The 20,200-nt window shown below is 38.0% G+C and overlaps 2 protein-coding genes across 4 annotated transcripts; one reads left to right on the top strand and one right to left on the bottom strand.

Annotated features, from left to right (window-relative positions):
* Positions 1-117: 117 nt before the first annotated feature.
* fcf1 (FCF1 rRNA-processing protein) lies at positions 118-6,274 on the bottom strand. 2 transcript variants are annotated; one of them, XM_086149215.1, is made up of 8 exons: positions 6,132-6,274; positions 5,639-5,703; positions 5,395-5,466; positions 5,147-5,295; positions 4,488-4,560; positions 4,299-4,386; positions 546-640; positions 118-439 (listed from the first exon to the last, which is right to left on the bottom strand). In XM_086149215.1, the coding sequence occupies exons 1-8, from the start codon at positions 6,132-6,134 to the stop codon at positions 391-393; spliced, it is 594 nt and encodes a 197-aa protein (XP_086005341.1). In that variant the 5' UTR covers positions 6,135-6,274; the 3' UTR covers positions 118-390. The 2 variants fall into 2 exon arrangements, with proteins under 2 accessions (XP_086005341.1, XP_086005349.1); XM_086149223.1 differs by lacking the exons at positions 118-439; positions 546-640 and adding an exon at positions 648-2,873.
* Positions 6,235-19,529, top strand: arel1 (apoptosis resistant E3 ubiquitin protein ligase 1). Of its 2 annotated transcripts, none has more exons than XM_086149181.1 (22): positions 6,235-6,284; positions 7,035-7,240; positions 7,654-7,822; positions 9,342-9,562; positions 10,100-10,171; positions 10,871-11,097; positions 11,255-11,492; positions 11,616-11,785; positions 11,979-12,159; positions 12,724-12,968; positions 13,557-13,634; positions 13,714-13,855; positions 13,973-14,094; positions 14,195-14,270; positions 14,454-14,563; positions 14,650-14,829; positions 15,118-15,243; positions 15,643-15,772; positions 15,851-15,909; positions 15,987-16,076; positions 16,158-16,333; positions 17,391-19,529. In XM_086149181.1, exons 2-22 carry the CDS (start codon positions 7,093-7,095, stop codon positions 17,491-17,493), a joined length of 3,063 nt encoding a protein of 1,020 aa, XP_086005307.1. In that variant the 5' UTR covers positions 6,235-6,284; positions 7,035-7,092; the 3' UTR covers positions 17,494-19,529. The 2 variants fall into 2 exon arrangements, with proteins under 2 accessions (XP_086005307.1, XP_086005318.1); XM_086149192.1 differs by lacking the exon at positions 6,235-6,284 and adding an exon at positions 6,293-6,349.
* The last annotated feature ends 671 nt before the right edge of the window (positions 19,530-20,200 follow it).

Below are 20,200 nucleotides of genomic sequence, written 5' to 3'. Positions count from 1 at the left end.
TTTACATCACACATTCACAATTATAGAAATGAATAGATTCAATGTTTACAAAGAAAACTCAACAATGAGCATGTAATAATCATACCAGACACATGTCCTCCTTAGCATTAATAATAATAATAGGTTAGGGAATCACCCCAGCACATAAATTGAGACCTGTATAGTACATGGAAAATTGCAAAGGTTACTCAATCATACAGCAGTAATAACTAGGAGTTGGTTGCCATTTAAGGTATCATTATAAGCAGAGACTGAGAAGAGTCAATTGAACAAAACAGTTTACATCTGGTTTATTTACATCTGGTTTCACAATTTCGATGAACCAGTTTTCCAACATTTCAAAAAAAAAAAAGAAAAAAAGAAAACTAGTCCAGCACATTTGTGCTTAAATTAAAATCTGGGTGCTCCGTAATCATCAGGCATCCTTTCAATGTTGTACCTGTATTCAAAAGAAGTAAAAATGTTCAATTATGTTTTACGACTGGATACGTTTTACCTTACTTTTTAAGAAAAAGGAAAAGAATGTTGAATCTTGAACACATCACCTGTGGTTGGAGATGTACATGATAGGAACTCCTGGGATCTTCCTGACCCTTCTCTTCAAGTCTCTATCCACGGTTGCCAGGATGTAACATTTATGCTGGGGGAAAAATAATTCATGTATTTTTTTAAGGTACTGTATGTCAGCTTAGGGTTAAGCTAAACGAGTAGTGCCACATAGAATTTTTACACTCCATGAAGAGGCAATGACTACAGCATTGCCAGCAGTTTCACAGCCTTCCTACCTGAGGCTATCAGACTTTTTGATTCCTCTTCCTTCAGCCGAAGGGAATATTCAAATCTTTGTACTTTTTAAACCTTAAACACTTTATAGCTTTATAACTTTGACACTTTATATTTTCTTTGTATTTCTTATTCTCCTTCCTTCCTACTATTGTCTATTATTGTTATGTTTTACTTGAAACTCTGGCACAACTTCCTTTGGGATAAATAAAGTTGTTCTTATTTGTATTCTTTATTCACAACTGAAACCCAGACTATGCTCAAGTGATGTTTTATAGAGCTTGCTGAATTCTTTGCTATTGATGCATGTTCGACTCATTGCTACAGTTCTCCTCCCCCCTGGTGGAATGAAGGGGGGAGACTTTAAATAGTAATGCAAAACTAACCCTCTTGCTTTACAGGTAAATTTAGTCCAAACGGGTCCAACTTTACCATGACTAAACTGTCACTCTTACATGTTTCCATGCTGACATTTTGCTCCTGTTTTTCCCTTCTATTTATTTTTCTTTTTATGGCTTGAACCGGACCTGGGTACAATTTCGTACCACATACTGTAAGGTGTGCTGGTATGACAATTAAAGTTCTTTGAATCCTTGAACACATACATACACGGATAGATAGGTTTTAAAATCTCGAAACCATTAATGCGATTCATTACAGGTGTAGGGAAATAACTTAAAAAATACATAGCCAATAACATCTGATAATGTAGATCATATTTTAAGTTAAAACAATTTGCAACCCTCTCGTGTGTAACAACAATTCACAATCCAAATCGATCATGAATCATTGACATACAAGTCCATGATTGAAAAAAACAGTTGGTCTTTAATCCAGAAAACACATCTGCAGTTTGATCACAAAATGACCCTTCCTATCTCAGAACCCTTTCAGTGCCCTTGTTTTCAGCACTGAAACATTTTTCTGAGACGCTAGGGCTAGAATTATTTTCCTCCCTTGACAACTTTAATGTTACCGGACATAATAGGTCAAACTTTATTCAAAGATATATATTTTAGCTCATTAGTACAAGTATAATACAATGAATCGATGGCCTACAATATATTTATAATAGCAGTAAAATTGTAAAATGTAATTGGTTGTTATTTCTTGGTGGATTGTACTCAACTGAATTGATTGTTTTGCTGGCAAGAAAGATTTGAGGAAAATTATATACCATGATGAACACCAGAAGTGAGCCTTGTTATTACAAAAATTGTTATTAACTTGCTGCAGTCTGATACCTTGAAAACATAATTGAGCTGTATGTAAGACTATGAAGCTACTTCTTTGTTCTTTTTTATGTTTAATTTATAATTTATATACACTATGTGCACAATTATGAGGCAAGTAATTATTTTGACCATATCATAATTTTATCCATAATGTGCAACTCCAAGCTGTATAAACTTGAATGCTTATTGGATTTAATGCATATCAGGTGATGTGTTTTGTGTAACAAGGGACGAAGGCCTAAGGAGATCAAAACTCTATATCAAATTTGCAAAATAAAGGAAAAATTGACCAAAAAAGACATTTAAGTGACTCTGAAAAGTCAAAGTGTAAAAGTCTTTCAGAGGGATGCAGCACTCTTGAAATATCTAAGCTATCGGTCTGTGATCACAGAACCATCAAACTGTTTGTTGTAAACAGTCAAGAAGGTTATAGGAAACGTGTCGAGAACACACAAATTAACCTCCAATGAATTGATCAGAATCAAACATGAAGCTACCAGGAACCCATTATCCTCCAGTGCTGCCATATTCCACAACTACAACCTACCTGGAGTGTCAAGAAGTAAGAGGTGTTCAGTTTTCAGAGACAAGGCCAAGGTAAGACAGACTGAAACCCGGCCACCTCTGAACAAGAAACAAAGTTGAAATGTCAACAATGGGCCAAGAAATATCTGAAGACAGATTTTTCAAAGGTTTTGTGGATTTATTAGATGAGAGTGACTCTTGACAGACCAGATGGATGGGCCCGTGGCTGGATCAGACACGGACACAGCGCTCCAGCTCAACTCAGATGCCGGCACGGTGGAGGTGGGGTACTGGTGTGGGCAGGTATTATTAAAGATGAACTCATTGGACCTTTTCGGATTGAAAAATTGACTCAAAATCAATTCTCAGACCTACTGCCAATTTTTAGAAGACACATTCTTCCAGCAGTGGTACAGAAAAAGTCTGCATCTTTCAAGAAGACTGATTTTTATGAAAGACAACGCTCTATCACATGCATCAAAGTACTCCATTGCATGGTTAGCCAGTAACAGCCTTAAAGATGAAAAAATAATTACAAGGCCCCCTTCTTCACCTGACTTTTGCACTATTGAGAAATTTTGGGCCCTTTTTAAGCAGAAAATTTACAGTGAAGGTAAACAGTACACCTCTCTGAACAGTGTCTGGGAGGCTGTGGTTCTGGCTGCACAAAAGGCTGATTCTGACCAGATCAAGAAACTGTCTCTGTGAATGGAAGGCTTGTGACTGTTATCGAAAAGAAGGGTGGCTATATTGGTCACCAAGGTTTTTTTTTTTTTTTTTTTTTGAGAAAAGTTTATTTGTAAATTTTGAGTTTGTTTATTATTCTCACTCTAACAGGTGAAAATAAACAAGTGAAATGGGAAAATCTTTGTTTTTAATTTAGTTAAATAATAATTCTGCACACTATTGGTTGCCTAATAATGGTGTACATATAGATATTCTCTCAAGAAAGCCAAAACTTCACTTTTACAACTTAAATGTTCAAATTTGAGGGTTTGTTAACATTTTGGATTGACCAAGTGCACTGTAGTTGTACAATAACAAAATGAATCATCAAAAATACATCTTACCTAATACTCCCCCTACGATTGTAGCCTTATCCCAAACAGACAGGTCGACCCTTCTATGAACTACTATGTCAAGTTCTTGTTAAGGGTTGATTATTGTGTATTCTATTGCTTTATTCCATTTTGGGCATGACTGAGGAATAAAAGTGACTATTTTCTAGACTTATCAATATGATTGAAACAGACTTGTTTTGATGCTAAGTTATAAAGCCACCCTGACCTAGGGTGGATTACCAGATACTTATCAAATGTTAATGAGAAAAAAAGATATGACCAGCGGTTGCTCTGAATTACTTAAAAGAGTACAATTTCAAAATATTGTGATACAATCCTGAAATAGATTTGAGAGAAAAACGACCAAAAAAAACAAACAAAAAAAACATGCAAAATTATTTTTCTCATAGAATAAATTAGGTTTCTTTGTATTTGGTCTTTGTATGATTTCAAATGAAATTATCATTTGGACATCTGCATTCTCTGTTTTTTTTCTAAACAGATCACACTTTTAAGGAAATCAAATTCAGATATTCAATATATCAAAATGTGAAATTGCCTCACCCTTTTTGCATCTGTCAGTTAACTCTTTAAATATCATTATATCTCCATTCTGACACATTTTATCATGACATGAACTGAATGAATAAAAAAAAAAATACTTGCGTTTCTCCTTAAAATTGAAATGCATTACCTGTGTAACTCTTTGGACAAGACAGTCGTCAGCATATGTTCCCTTGTGCGTACATGGCAGACGCTCGAACCTCGGATCCTTTGCTATCCTGAAAAACGTAAAAAATTGGATCGAAGCTCAAGAAAGATGGAAGAGAATGGAAGACAATGGAAGAAAAACAGAGCTGATGGGAAGTGTTATTGCTTGTACCTGAGAGCGACTCTGTACTTCATACCGAGCTTTTCAATTTCAGCCATCACACAGTCTGTTATATATGGTATACCTGGATCGGGAGGTAGACAGCTTTTGAAATGTCATAGCCATAGAATGGAGTTGAAATTTGTTATGACATTCATAAATGGAAAAAAACGGGATCACCACCAGGTCCTCAAAGTGTTACAGTTTGGAGAAACATATGTCATTAGCAGCAAAAACATTGGGATAATACAGTGATGAGGATGCTTTTGTACTTGGTCAAGAGTACATAAGAAATACAGATACAAACTGAGAATTGGACACAGTAATCCTTGTAATATACGGTTCATTTGAGTAAAGTAGCTATAGGATTAGTGTAAAAGGCTAAAGCAGCAGAACATATTCTTTCAATGTAAAGACATTTGCATCACAGAAAACACAAGACACCAGTGAGAAGATAACGGGTGAAAGAGAATCACAAAGTAAGATAACAGTGCAACATCTATTTTTTTTTCTTTTAAGACAGGCAAAGCTGATTAAAAAAAAGAAAGTGATGACACTATAATGAGATAAGAGTTTAGAGTTGACAATAAAATAAGTAAATAAGAATGACCAGACTTGAAAGATAAGGTTCAAAAATCTGAACAATGATATAATAACAGCTTGGTCCTTACATTTGGCATACAGGCAGTCCATCATAGACTGAACGATGTCTAGTTTGGCCTTGATAGAGAAGTTGATGAAATTGGTATCGACTAAGATGTGGTATGGCGGGCCGAGCTGGGTATTGTACTGGAAGAACAGGCATGATGGGTACTTGGGCCTGCAAAAATAGACAGAACAAATTAAGCAGGATATCATTTTACAAGTGCATTAAACCATTGTTCCACATTTAATTCAAGTTTTGGCAGAGTCAACCTACACTTCTCTTTCCTTAAGCTCTGATGGATCATGCTTCTTTTTCTCTTTTGGTTTGGCTCGGTCTTTCTCTTTTCTACAAACAAATTGATAAGCACATTATAAGATCCAGCCAGAAACCAGTCAAGGGAGTGTTTAAATCATATGAAAAAAAAGGGGGGGGGGCACAAGATAAACAAAATGTGTGTTTGTCAAGAGGTAACATTAGATATGAAAAACACAAAATAAGAAAAATGCCACAAACTCACATTCTTTGGTCTTTCAAACTGATCATTCTCTTCATTGCTGCAAATTTCTTTGCTTTCTGCTTCGGCTGAAATGACAAACGAAATAAAAAGGGAAAATGCTTGCAGTATTCTAATACTTTAAAATCGTACCTTTCAGAAGCCGAGGAGACGTTGAAAACAAAGTAAACTACGTTTAGGATACACCGCAACAATTAGTTTCGACACTACTGTTACGGATATTGACTTGTAGTCGTAACACTATGAGGTTGACTAAAGCTATCAAATACAGCAACATTTTCAATGAATACGATTGCCTCTCGTAGTAAAAACTTTTAGTTCTGACACTGTAGTTTTGGTGAGGGTTTAGTTAACATTAGCCTAAGCTAGCACAGTTAGCTCAGTGGAAAATCAAAAAGGTTTGGTGGGTGTTCGATGAGACGGACGTTCATCGGTAAAGCATCCAACGTGTTAAAGAACATTTGGTTGGGCTTAAGAAAACGTCGGGACCACATACCATGGTTTAAAAATATGAGAACGTATCTTCTTAGCCGACTCCGAGTTGCTTCGCCTCCCCTCGTGTACAGCGCATTCGCAATAGTGACGTAATCAAACGTGGACAATTCTTCGCATTTTCCGGTTAAATAAAGCAATTGCCTCTCAGTTCAAGGTAGATTAGCTGTTCGTTGCAACGTCTAAAAGATGCTTTTACATTCACGTGTTATTACCCTATGTGTATGTATTGTAACTACTTGTTTAGCACGATTGTATTTATTATATTTAACGTAAGAGGAAGAGGAGCTCAGTGAGATTACGCGGACATTGTTGGCCAAGTGTGATAGCTAATATCTTTGTCCCGCTTCGTTCCCTTGTAGCATTTTGTCTATGCAATGCTAACGACTACGAGTCTTAGCGCCCATGTTTCGCGAATTGTAGCTCTTGCGGTCGTTATCTTTATCGTGAGCTCCTGCTATTTTCTTATTCTTACATGTCACTTCGGCAACTGCCACTTAGCCTTGTTAAAGCTGATTGAAAATTGCATGCGTAAGTTGGCTTTCCGGGTGTTGTAAACAGCGTCAACGGATATCATTTGTCCGTGTGTCCGGTCTCAACTTGCACGTCTGGATACGTCGCTGTGACAAACATTACTAACATCTGCGGCGTTGTGGGAAATGAGGTTATACGTTTTTCTCAACGCCCTGGCTGAATGTCAAACTATACTGTTCTATGACGATTCTACATAAAACACATGTAATGCATAGTTCTAAGTGGTGGGTTGCCCGTAAAATTAACCAGCTGATATCTCCCAACTAATGTCTCTGGCTGATTTTTCACATTGCGTTTCATGCCATTGTTTACATTGTTTGTTTTTTGTTTTGGATGTTTTTCCCTCGTCAAACCTGTTATGTACCATTTTCAGGAGACTTGATTTTTTTCCACTCGCAACGCTGTCCAATTGAAGGCTGGAAAATGGTCTGATGGACCGCTGTTTCTTCCTGACCTGCCTCTTCTGCTCTGTATCGTGGATCTTCTTCTGGGAAGTACACTGGAAGAAAGGCAAAGAAGGTCAAATTGAAGAATGGCTCCAAGGACATAGGCTTTCCCAGTACAGACATTTGTTTGAAGGTTAGTGAGTGACCGCTGTCGTTGTGCCTGTCTAACCCTTTTCATTAGGGATGGTATGCAGGTGGGAGAAAGGGTGCACAAGGGTACACAAGGTGGAAAACCCTTGTCTAGTCAGGAATGGATTTTCTAAACATAAGATTGGTCAATATTTGACAAATCTTTGGCAGTATAGCCAGTGATAAGTACATGTTTAAATGGATCCGCAGAACAGTGCAGGGCAACTATATTGCTAACTGGCTTGTTCCTAACTTTGTAAGATTTGGTCATGGAATATTCAGCCTCATGTAAAATGTATGGATGATCACCACAGCCTTAACAGTATTGATTTGAGTTCATAGTAAGAATTTAAGACGGTTTTGAGCTTCCTTGTTGTTGCTTGGGGATGTTTCAAAGGCTGGCTATATGTCACCTAGATGTACAGACGTTGGAAGAACTGAGTCTGAGTGTTCTTAGTCGTCTTGAAGAGGTTGTGAAGGAACAGCAGCGTTGGAGTGAAATTGCAGAGGCCCATATCCAGCTTCTCAGAGACTTTGCCTTCCAGGAGTGGCTTTGCTCCCAGAACCTGGAGCACTATTACCATAAGTAAGTAATTATAAGTCTTAACTTTATCATGTTAATCCAGGCTGCAGATGTAAGCAGCTTTTTTAAAAATAATTCCCTTATGGCCAATCATAATTTTGTTTTCTTTATTTCTTTATGTTTTTAATCATACTGCTGTTATTATATAGTAAGGCCAAATGCTGGCCAATGGAGGCTACTAGGTCCACTAGAGGGCAGCCCATGTTCATGGCAAGTTTGCTGACACAAAGCTGGGGAGGCTGCAGTGTTACAGCGGTCAATGCAGTGTAACAACCTTTTAAGAGGGAGCTCTGTGAGGCCCTGCAGTAATGCAGATATTTGCACATGTGGTACATTTTTTGTACACTTTAATTTTAATGTTGTATTTGTTATCTGTGTTTTCCCTGTTTTAGAACGGTCACTTGTGTTTTTTTTTAAGGTGTCAAACACACATCACATTTTTTGGGGGAACCTGTCCAATATTACCTAAAATTCCTGCTGATTTACTTAACTATAAAACAGAATAATGCCAGCATAATTATACCTAAAATTCCTGCTGATTTACTTAACTATAAAACAGAATAGTGCCAGCATAATTATATAAATCTTTAATTCAACGACTTAAATTTATGAAATGCACTGTAATTGTTGATGTTATAAGTTCAAATTTATTTTGATGATCACAATAAGCAACTTGTTATCATAGCATTATTAAACAGTTGATGATGTCACACAGTGCAAGATTAATTCAGCTAGATGATAGTAAATTACATGCTGTATTTCATGGTTGAAATAGTCAATCAGTGGTCAATTGTGTCCTATTTGTCACTGTGATTAACTGTTACCCCTCTCTCTCCTGATAACACCTGGGATATCCTTCCCCCATGACCATATGCATAGCTTAAAGGGTGTAGACTGTACACCCTTTAATGTTGGAGGGAAACCAGCTGAAAACAACAAAGATGAAGAGACACACTAAGATTTTAGCTGTGTTGGCATGATGAAAGACAGTTGTCAGTGAAATGTATAATTGGTTCTTAGTAATCTTTTTTGTGATTTGTTAAAAACAATCAATGAGACAAACAAACATTGTGCTAAAATTGATAGCATTGCGATGATATTTAGGATATAATTGATTCTCCTATTTTTCAGAAACTTTGCCAAGGGCTTTTGTTGTCTGAAACACATAGTTTGAAAGAGCAGGAGAGAGTTAATGTTTTACTGTCTCACCCTCTTCTCCCATTAACCAGTCTTTTTCAAGTTCAAAGGTTGATTATAACTCAAACACTAACAGCATCACTTAATTGCTAATGGTATTCGCAAGATCAAGTAATTTTTAATGGGGAGTGGGGCAAAATGTAATGTTTTTCTGAGTCATCAAAAGAGTTCTGTTACTTTAAACAGTTTGACTTACACTCACAGGACTTTATGATGACACAAAATTCATCAGATTGCCCTTGGACCATTTTAGAGTTTCAGTAAGTCACTATATGTACTCTGACTTTTGTTTTTTTTTTTTGTTTTGTTTTGTTTTTCATGACAGACTGAAGACTTTGGGTTGTATGAGCCTGGATGATCTGTCACAGTTTGACAATGAACTGCAGCTGTCCCTAGCTGCCTGGGGATACTATTACGAGGACTATATCAAGTTGTCTACAGGCATCAAAATCCTCCAGACCTCTAGGAGGAGTCGTGACCAAGATTACGAGATCCGGCTGGTGCACAGCCTTGCTGAGAGGCGTCTGAATGAAAAGTGGTCAATTGGTGATAAAATAATTTACTCTTCCATTTCCCTACAAGTGCTGCATTCTGACAAACTAAATCAATTTTTCTTATTTTTTTTTAATTTTATTAGTAATTGTGATGTATTTTCACATATTTTATGCTAAGTTAATTGCTGTTGTCATGGGTATTTGATTATTGTTTTATACTGTATGCTAAGTTTGGCATTCTCTGTCCATAAAGGCCAAAATTGCCTTTTTTTTTTCTTTTGACTAAAAATATTCTCTATTCTGTCTTAACTTGATTTAACATGTAGGATTTATTAAATCACTGAACCCACCATTTACATACATGATCTGGAAAATATTTTTCTTCTACAATGAAGGGTTTCAGGTCACATACCAATTGGCAAAATTGGCCCTCCAAATCATGCTGTTTCTTGGCTTATGTGGAAAAGTACTGATGACCTTGCCCGGTGCTTTGTTTTTAGATACAATTGATTTGTACTATGCAAAGTTAAGGCAAATAGTATGGATTGTCTATAGTTTAATTATTCAGTTCTCCAAACTGTCTTTTCAGCTGGAGCGCTCATATTTGGCTGTACTGTGGCACTGTGCTTCTTGATAAGGGACCTCATGTTTTACGTGATTGGTAAGTGTTTTTACCACTAACCTTTGTGTCCACTTGCTGTTGGGAGGAATAACGTATGATGTGTGATGAAAAGGTTTTTCTGAGTTTACAAAATAATCTGAATATTTATATACTTTGTTGTGTATTCTATGCCTTCAGTTTTTGTCAGCATTCATCTTTTACGATACTGGATCCCCAGTCTCAACACTAATTGCTCGGTGTGTGTATTTTAAGATAAGATAAACTTTATTGATTCCCGCAGAGGAAATTTTTTAGTCAGAGCAGCATAACAGTTATAGTGTCAATAAATATGAATATAAATATAAATAGAGAGACAATTAGAAAGACATCCACAAATAAATAGGCAGCAGAGAGAAAAACAACATCAAGGATAAGAATGGACAACAGTTTTGGGGAAAAATTTAAAAAAAGGACAGTAAGGGTGAAAATAGACAACCACAATGACAACAACAGGGATAGGAGCATAAACAGTGACTAAAGCATGACAAAAATAAGTAGGATGCGAATGGGCTGAGACCAACTAGGATAAAATAGACAATGGGGTTAGGGGATGACACGTGTGAATGGGTGAGGTAGTGAGGTCATGGTAGCACAGATGCACTTACGGCTGGTCAATGTTGTGTGCCATCCAGACTGCTGTTATACAGTCAGTTTTCCAGGCATGATCAGTCAAATAATTTCTGTGGTTCTTTCTTATAGGTGGAATTACTGTTTCCATCATAGCGTTTATCTTCACCATTAAGTTCCTCTGTGAGCTAGCGGTAAGGGTGGTAAGCTTCCTGCAGAATGAGGATCCAGGGCGACGTGGTGACCGCAGTATCTATGACTATGTCAGAGGGAACTACTTGGACCCACGTTCCTGTAAGGTGTCATGGGACTGGAAGGAACCACAGGAAGTTGGACAGACCATGAGCTTCAGAGTCCAAGTAATTATCGTAATGTGTCATATCCTGAAATGTAATACTTCTCTAAGTTGCCATAGTAAGGAATGAAAGGACTTATTTATTATTATACTAGGGAAATGTGTGCTCAAGTACCCACAGTCTAACACACTACATTCATTATACCTGTCTATCTTTTTAGCTGTTCTACAAAAATGGCCAGCCTTTCCCAGCACACCGGCCTGTTGGATTGAGGGTCAACATCACCCACATCGAACTGGCATTGGACATCCCTGTTACACAGGAGGTTCTGCAAGAACCAGAATCCAATGTTGTTAAAGTGGCTTTTACCGTGCGCAAGGCAGGACGCTATGAGGTTGCTGTTAAGCTAGGTGGCCTCAATGTGGCTTACAGCCCTTATTACAAAATTTTCCAGCCAGGTATATGGAATGCATTATGTGTTTGTGCATGTAGTCCTTGAACTGAAAAGTATGTATCTGTCTTACAAAGTAAAATATTAACTTTGACTGGGAATGTATATTTCTGTTTTTGCTTTACTTCAGGTACAGTTGTCCCATCCAAGACCAAGATAACCTATCATTTCTCTACCTTGGTGCTAACACATGGCCAGCAGCACACATTGCAGATCGAGCCCAGGGATGAATATGGAAACCCAACCAGTAACTCCTCATCTCTCACAGATGAGGCCAACTACAGTATCCACGTGAACTCAGTATGGGAGCAAACACTTTGTCTACTGTTTCTTATTTTATTATTTTAAAATATTTGGTATATTTAAAATATTATTATTATTTAAAATGTTACTATCCCAAAAAGGAAATGTTTTCCAAATTGAAGTTGCATTTTTTAAAGAATGAATGGTTCCTTTAAATGGGAAGATTCTGACCCAAGCTATGTTTTGACAGGTTGGCACAGCAGATGATGATAGTCTGGAGGATTATTACAGTAAGTCAGTTTCACTCAACAAGCTTCAGTGTCAAGTGTTGCTGAGACTGACCCTGAAGAAGACTGGCTGCTTCAGAGCTTGCATTTCCTACAAAGATCAGCCACTCAGCAATGGGGAATTTGACATTATTGTTCTCAGTGGTAAGCAAATTTCATGTGCTAGTTTTGATAGGGGATAGTTTTCCCAGTTTTGATGTCTTTGAAGTCCCAGTGTTTGTGGTCTATAGTATTTTTTTTCAATATTGTAAAACCGTAGTTACAGCAGGTAGCATATGCCAATTATAAAACTACTGTAATTTCCTGACTATTGAGCGAAACCTCAATATAAGCAAGCCGCACTGGCTAAGCTATCACTATCTTGGGCTTCCTCCTGCGCACTGAAAATGTCTGTCGTCTTCTTCGGTGTTGGAGTTGAACGGGCTCAGAATTTCCCGGATAAATGTTTCAGCGGCGTGAAGCTCGCCCCCCTCCCCCCTCCCCCAATGGAAAAAAAAAATCCATCTATTCGCCTGATCGTTGATTAAGTGTTAAAAGTCGCGGCTTATCGTCCAGAAATTATGGTTTACATCTTTGTATAGATATGTGGATGGATATTTATATCGTAAGATATGTAATAATTTTGTTGTAGTTTTTCTTTAATATACAGCTGTCTACTTCTAGTGTACATTTTGTTCTAAAGTATAATTCTCATACTACCTCTTGCAGAGAATGAGAAGGCTTGTGTGGAGAAAAACGTGTCCACTCCAGGTATAAGCATCTACTTTGAGGCATACCTTTACAGCAGCGGGAACTACAGCAGCTCCTCTTGGCAATTTCCAGCCTCCTCTCTGCTGGCTCCTCAGAGGAGGCCCTCTATGGGAGATGAGGAGGACGAGCATGACTCCCCTGTGGAAGGACAACCTGAAAAAGTCAAGAAACCAAAAAAGGTCTACTGTTACATATCACCAAAGGCACGTATGTACTTCCCCCTAAGTTGGGACCGTGAATGTTTGACCAAAGAAGATTTTGTATTTGAGAGACATGTTGCAGGTCCAGAATTTTATGGATCTTAATTGAATTGTTCCAGTGAGAATACTGCTAATATTGTTCAGGTGCATTAGCCAATAAAATTGAATTCAGACACTGACATTAGAAAAAATAGATGCTGCTGTGAGCAGTCAACAATTTGAATGTCTATAGAATAACCTTCACCAAAGGGCATGAACTCTCTACCAAAAGCTGCTTTTGTTGCTTAAAATCTATATTTGAAAATAGACCTTAATAAAAGATCAAAAATGAGTGAGCTGCTTTTTTGACTTATATACTCTATGCTTGGATAATTGTTAGTAAAGAAAATTGAGAATAGCTTCCACTTTGAAATCAGGATAATCAATATACAGGTCATAAAACACAGTTATTTCAGTTTATGATACCAAATGAGCTAGGTTAATTAAGGTAAATAAGAGTGTCCAGTTGAACTCATTTGTTTAAAATTGAATATCAGGTAAATTGGGTTTCCTTGAAAAGCAAACGTTGACTTAGACTCTTCCATCAAACAGCAACTATCTGTGAAGGAGTTCTACCTGAAAATTATTCCGTGGCGCCTTTTCACCTTTCGAGTTTGTCCAGGAACGAAGGTAAGCAAACCCTGCTAAACTTTAAAAAACAGTTCGGTCCAAACTCTGATGTTGACAGGTTTTGCTGCTGTTATTTCAGTTTACCTATCATGGTCCTGACCCTGTTCACAAGTACCTGACTTTGGTGGTGGATGATGGGATACAGCCTCCGGTGGAGCTTAGCTGTAAAGACAGGAACATCATGGCTGCGACCTTCATCCGATTCTTGCACAAAAATATTGGTATGTATTCTAGTTTTATAACCATGTTTTCTTTAAAAAGTTGAAATAGGCTGAATTGAATGACTTTTGAGTGGATCCTGGTCAGTGGGATCTGTAAGCTGATGAAATTCTTTACAGGCGGCTCAGAAACATTCCAAGATAAGGTGAACTTTTTTCAACGTGAACTCAGGCATATTCACTCCAAAAGACCTCGCACCAAGACCTGCCTAAAAATCAGCCGGCACTCAATTCTAGACTCAGTGAGTATTTTCCTAGAGATTGTCCAATCAATATGTAATACAATGATGTGTTGCCAATGTTTTTTTTCCAAATGACATTTTATGCATCACTTTCACCCAGTCCCTGAAGGCAACAAGAAATTTCTCTGTGTCAGACTGGAGTAAGAACTTCGAGGTGGTGTTTCAGGATGAAGAAGGTAAGCTTTTCAGTACAACTTGAGTTGGTTCCATTACTTTGATCTTAACACTCTAAGTATTAGATGTTGCGTAGTGAGGACTGCACTCGTACTTACTATCAAACATCCGAGTAAATCTTTTGCAGATGTTTCATAATAGGAGTCTGACAAAGTGATTATGCCGCTCTAATGTGTGCTTTGCAGCTCTGGACTGGGGAGGACCACGCAGGGAATGGTTTGAGCTGATCTGCAAGACCCTCTTTGACACCTCAAACCAGCTTTTCACTCGCTTTAGTGACAACAACCAAGGCCTTGTAAGGTTTAAACCATCTTTTATCCTAACTTTTGTCCCTTTTGACGACAGCATATTAATAACAGCAACTTACTCTTGACTCATCAGGTGCACCCAAATGCAGTCCGACCCCCCCATCTGCGTCTGAAAATGTATGAGTTTGCTGGGCGCATCGTAGGGAAATGCTTGTACGAGTCTGCTTTGGGTGGAGCTTACAAACAGCTGGTCCGAGCACGATTTACACGCTCCTTCCTGGCCCAAATTATTGGCCTTAGGATGAACTACAAGGTATGGAACACAGTACATTCCCATGGAAAGATGAGCGCCTGTTTTCATTGTTTACTTTTATGTGTCAGCTGGCCTCCAATGTTCCTTTCCAGCCAAGAAACCTGATTTGTATCTTTGCATTAGTGTATTTATAAAGAACAAGCCGGTTCACTGGCCTCTTTACCCAAGTTGCTAAAATTTCAAAGCACAGAATGAAAGCCGACCCAGTCCTCTCTCTGTCCTTCCACTGAGGAGATGAAGGGCTGTGTTTATTTAAAAACATAACTTCCCATTATTTTCCACACGCAGTACTTTGAGACAGATGACCAGGAGTTCTACAAAACTAAAGTGTGCTTTATCCTAAACAATGACGTGAGTGAAATGGACCTGGTGTTTGCTGAAGAGAAATACAGCAAGTCTGGGCAGCTGGAGAAGGTGAGGCAACACATTGGAAGGGACCTCCCCTTTTATCCATGATGTAATTTTCAAAGTTGATAAACCAAACAAAAGAAACCATATTGCTTTTTTGGCAAGAAGCTCTTTATTCTTTGTGGAGCTGTGATGCCTTTAATTAAAGGTGGACCAGAAGATTTCTGCATTTTTGGCCCTTTATTTAAACTTTGACTCTTAACTCCCCAAGTTGCAACAGTATCAAGTTGATTTTAGGAATTTAAATATGTATGCATGGCACCTTATATACTTAGACTGTTTAATTACCGGTTATCTCACATGAAATGTAAGACTGACAGTCATTCAACTACTAATTTCAATGTTCCTTCATTTCTGATTAAGATTAAATTTTACTGTATTCAAATCATGTCTTTGTTTTTTGAGGTGGTGGAGCTGATATCAGGTGGAGCCCAGATTAGTGTTACCAATGATAATAAGATGCATTATCTCAACCTGCTGGCTCAGTACAGGCTGGCCAGTCAGGTAAGGGACGAAGTGGAACACTTCCTGAAAGGTAAAGCAAGGCACAGCTGCAGCCTTATTCACAATCTCAGCTATGTACACAATTGTTTAATATCTTGATGAATTGCAGGTCTGAATGAACTGGTTCCAGAAAATCTGCTAGCCATATTCGACGAGAATGAGCTAGAGGTATGTGCGATAATTGGACTGAAACTGTACCTCTTGTTGTTTTAAGATATAATAATGTTTGCATTCTGTCCTCCTAGCTGTTAATGTGTGGCACCGGTAATATAAATGTGCAGGACTTCAAGGCCCACGCTGTGATTGTCGGAGGATCATGGCACTTCAGAGAGAAAGTGAGTCGTGGCATTTGCCCGTTAGTGCTAATGAAAATGTCTGAAGGTGGTGATGTTTTTTTGTTTTTTTTTTTGCCTCAGGTTATGAAGTGGTTCTGGGCAGTGGTGTCCAGCTTCACCCAAGAGGAGTTGGCTCGTCTTTTGCAGTTCACCACAGGCTCCTCCCAGCTCCCTCCAGGAGGTTTCAACACTCTTTGTCCCTCTTTCCAGATAATTGCTGCCCCTACACACAGCACCTTGCCCACTGCACACACCTGGTATGTAGGAAACTGGCAGAAGTTTGCTAGAAGATAAAATATTTTATAAAATATTTTGTCTTTTTTTTCTTCTGCAAATCCCTCAAAGTGACAAACCACCCCACCACCCTGTTGAAGACATTGCCCACTGTATGCATGGTCGTCAGCGCTCTACCCTTTGATTTTTAAGGATAAAGGCTACCTCACAAATTACCTTTTTCTTAAAACAGCTGTACAGTGTTTCTCAGGGAATGATATTCAGAGTTTGTGTAAATAATACCTATGAAAATACATTAGGGCATTGTTTTGGCCCTGATATCAACAGTGCTCAGTTTGTACTTGTTTTGTTTAGATTTTTACTTTGATTTCAGTGATTTGCTTTGAACAGAAAAGACTCTTTACATTGCGCACCACAATGTTAAAGCAGCAAGCTGGAAAACCATACTGGAAAAGAACATATCTGCTTCCAATGCATAAATGCAGTCCCGTATGCACAGCGCTGTGAAAAGCAATTGCTTATCTGTTCAGCAGACATTTTGGAATGTCAAAGCAGTGCAAGTGCAGGTGTAAACTTGAACATAAGACAGGCTCAATTCAATTCAATTTAATGTCGCACTGAGCCTTATTAGCAGGAGAACTTACACAAACAAGTGACCTGGGTCCGATGCAGCCTATGTGAACTCAGCCATTATTTGGGTAATGATACCCGACTGTGCTTTTCCTGCTTTGACAAATCAAAATGTCTGCCATGAAATGACCTACTGGTCTGATTACAACAGACTGTGTCCTTGAGCAGGATCTGTAGCCCCTAAGTGCTACTGGATTATTGTTGGATGCCTTCTCATCAGTAAATGAATATGTATGAATGTGAGCAAGATGGCCGCCGGTACAGCAGGTTTTGTCCAACACATGAGTGCAATGGTCATGTTCAAGAAAAGAGTAAATCTTTGCAAACCACTTGCTCTTAGTTTCAAGACAGCGGCTCATTGTATTTGTCGTGGTAAACAAATGTCAAGCTATATGAATGCTCTGTCTCATTGTAAACAACACCTAACTGTGGGGCTTTATTTTCTTTTAGTTTTAACCAGCTGTGCCTCCCATCCTATGATTCTTACGAGGAGCTGCACAAAATGCTGAAGCTGGCCATCAGTGAGGGCAGTGAGGGGTTCGGCATGCTCTGAATTCTCGATCACTGAGGCTGTGGTTCTACCCGGACACCGAGGAACTGTCATTGCTCCCAGTGGTCGTTTTCCCTGAAGTCATCCGCATTTAACAGCTTAGGTTCTTTGAAGAAGATGATCCAGGCTCCTCCTAAAGACTCAGGATGAGTCGGTGTCACAGAAAGTCCTAGATCAACAGGGCTAGAATCAGGACTCAGTCATAAGAAAAATGAGAGTCACTGTATGTATGTAAAAAGTCGGGCCTTTGTCTAAAGTGTTACTTTAAACTATGAAGTTTGGGCTGGTTTTGTTCTTTAATGCTGAAGTTTGTTTAGTTTTATATATTTCAAAGATAAATTACACTAGTGCAAAGGCCTTGAGTATCACTGTATAAACTGCTACTTTTGCATTTTGCAAACTGAGGAACACTTAATTGCAACAGAGACCTACACACCATGTGGGTGATATGTGCATCTAAAGCACTTTGGCCTTAATTGATCAGGGACTGATGTGTGTATGTAAATATGAAATATCTTTTATTTCAGTACTTTTACATACTGATGTGTATATATTGGTTTTCATGATATACCCTTTGAGTTGACATTTAAGTAGAAGGGATTTGGTGTGTAATTGTTGCATGTTCTATTGGTTGAGAGCTTTTTTTGTCAGAGATGAATGTTTTTTTTGGTTTTTTTTTAAGAAGCTGAGTCATTTCTATTGTTTATACATGTTTTAACTTATTCTGTCTTAAGGATATTCGTGTTTAACCATACTGCATAAAATATATTTGCCTACAGGAGTCAATTAATGTTTTTTGTTGTTTTTTTTAACCTGCCTTATTCATGTCCATTGCCTCTGATTGTATCTGGGCAGGTGCTCTGGGAAGACATAGACAAAGTAAATAGTAATATGTCTATACATTATCTTTCATGCAAGGTTAACTGGATGTGTTGTTTGAGTGTAAATGTTGGGAGAGCTCCTGAAAAACAAGTTGTTGTATATCTTGAACGTTTTCATCCACAGCCTTTTATGGGCTTACCTCAGAATGTCCTATGCACCTGTCTTTTACAGGTGTGTTCATGCACAGTCATGGCAAAACATGCACTTGGTTTGTCCATCGCCTCATGCCAGCCCTCACTGTACAACCATATGATCTCACATCGTAAGTGTACTGATGCATGTTTCACACACATTTTCTCTTCTGTATGTTATCGTTAAACTGTTTTAATGCAGTTAGTTTTGTCTGCATACTTTATTTCATAGGTATGTAGCCATTCCTTTTGTGTTGAGTTTACAACTTCATTAGCTGTTTGTAATAGTATGTTCTGCCTTTCAGCTGTTTGCTGAGCATAAAAGGCAGTCCTGTCATCTCAGAAACTGCTTGTAATTTGAGTATATGCGTGTAATGACCACAGGGCACTCTGAATGTAGTTCTTCTTACTCCTATTCTCACAGTTGTCCCCCAAGAGATTCGACATGGGGAGTTTGCCTGCTGAAAGGCATTAAACATTATGACAGTCTGTCATTTTGTGATTTCTTATGTTAGCCCACCAAAGCTAACACCACGCAATGAACTTTAGCTGGTCTTTTTAAGGTGTCAAGGGTTTGTAAGTAGGTTTATGGTTCTGTATTTGTTTGGGTTGTGTTTACTGGGGATAAGAAGAGTGGAAAATTTAGTGCTGTTTTTTTTCCGCTTTTTACCACCATTACGATATATGACATTTACCAGAGGGAAATAAAACGCAGCTTAAACACATTATTTGAACTCAATAAATGAATCCACTATAAACTTAAAAGAAGTTTGTCTTGCAGTTGTTTGAAGCCTTTATTTGCCATCTACTACTCTGATTCATGTTAGAATTTCTAGATAAATAGCTGGAGTGTAACCTGTAAATTTTTGCAATGTAGATCATGAAACAATTGCCTACTCTGACACTGGAGTGTTTTATTGCTTTTTCTTCCATTTTTTGATTGGCAAGTCTTGAAGAATGTTTTAGGGTTTCTGTATTGCAGATCATCTGTTTATGGGAATAAAAAAAATGTTTTTTTTTTCCCCCTTAAGTGAATGCCCATTGTCATTGTGTTTTTACACATCATAGTCTTACAAGTCTGGAGCTTGGACTAGAGTTTAACTTGGTCTTAGATTAGTCTCACTTCACACCTTTACACTGACCGTTTATTTAAAGTCCTTTTTTGGGGGGGGAGGCAGAATTAATTAAATAGCCAGGAAAAAAACTATTTGGGGGGTTATTAAAAGACTAGTTGCAAGTATTGGGATTTTATGATGTACTGCTACCTTCAGAAATATCAATGGTTTGATTTGGTATCAAGTTCTCCCTGAAAAAAGATAAAATAAGCTGGCATGAACTGGCCTTAATTCTATGTGGCACCCGATAAATTGTTTTTAACATTTTTTGGGGGGGTAGAATTTAAATTAGACATGTTCCTTGAGCTGATGGTGTTTCCCGTGAAATATTTGTCATAATGAAGGTGAAAACCATTATGAAGAATTATGCAGAATGTTATCCAACGGAGAACATCAAATAATTTTTTTACAAATTTTACATTCTCAAACAACTGTTTTGATTTTTTTACTAGATTGTTTTTAACAATCAATGGGGAAAATAACACAACACCTGACATCAGTGACAAACAGTACAGATGTTGGTCACAAGGGGGCAGTAGTTCCACATTGGACCTGAAAAATGACAGGAGCATTCCACCATGC

The sequence above is a fragment of the Fistularia commersonii genome, chromosome 1 (genome assembly GCF_037954325.1).
Source record: "Fistularia commersonii isolate RoL2024-O1a breed Wild chromosome 1, RoL_Fcom_v1.0, whole genome shotgun sequence".
Taxonomy (NCBI): domain Eukaryota; kingdom Metazoa; phylum Chordata; class Actinopteri; order Syngnathiformes; family Fistulariidae; genus Fistularia; species Fistularia commersonii.
The sequence above is the reverse complement of the archived record's forward strand: the minus strand, read 5'-3'. Positions and strand labels throughout refer to the sequence as shown.

Coding starts and splice junctions, on each gene's coding strand:
- arel1 (XM_086149181.1), top strand. CDS start 7,093: ATGGACCGCTGTTTCTTCCTGACCTGCCTCTTCTGCTCTGTATCGTGG. Junction 13,856..13,972: donor ATTCTTGCACAAAAATATTG/GTATGTATTCTA, acceptor AATTCTTTACAG/GCGGCTCAGAAACATTCCAA. Junction 16,077..16,157: donor CATGGCACTTCAGAGAGAAA/GTGAGTCGTGGC, acceptor TTTTTGCCTCAG/GTTATGAAGTGGTTCTGGGC.
- fcf1 (XM_086149215.1), bottom strand. Junction 5,467..5,638: donor AGTTTGAAAGACCAAAGAAT/GTGAGTTTGTGG, acceptor ATTTGTTTGTAG/AAAAGAGAAAGACCGAGCCA. Junction 5,296..5,394: donor GAGCTTAAGGAAAGAGAAGT/GTAGGTTGACTC, acceptor CTATTTTTGCAG/GCCCAAGTACCCATCATGCC.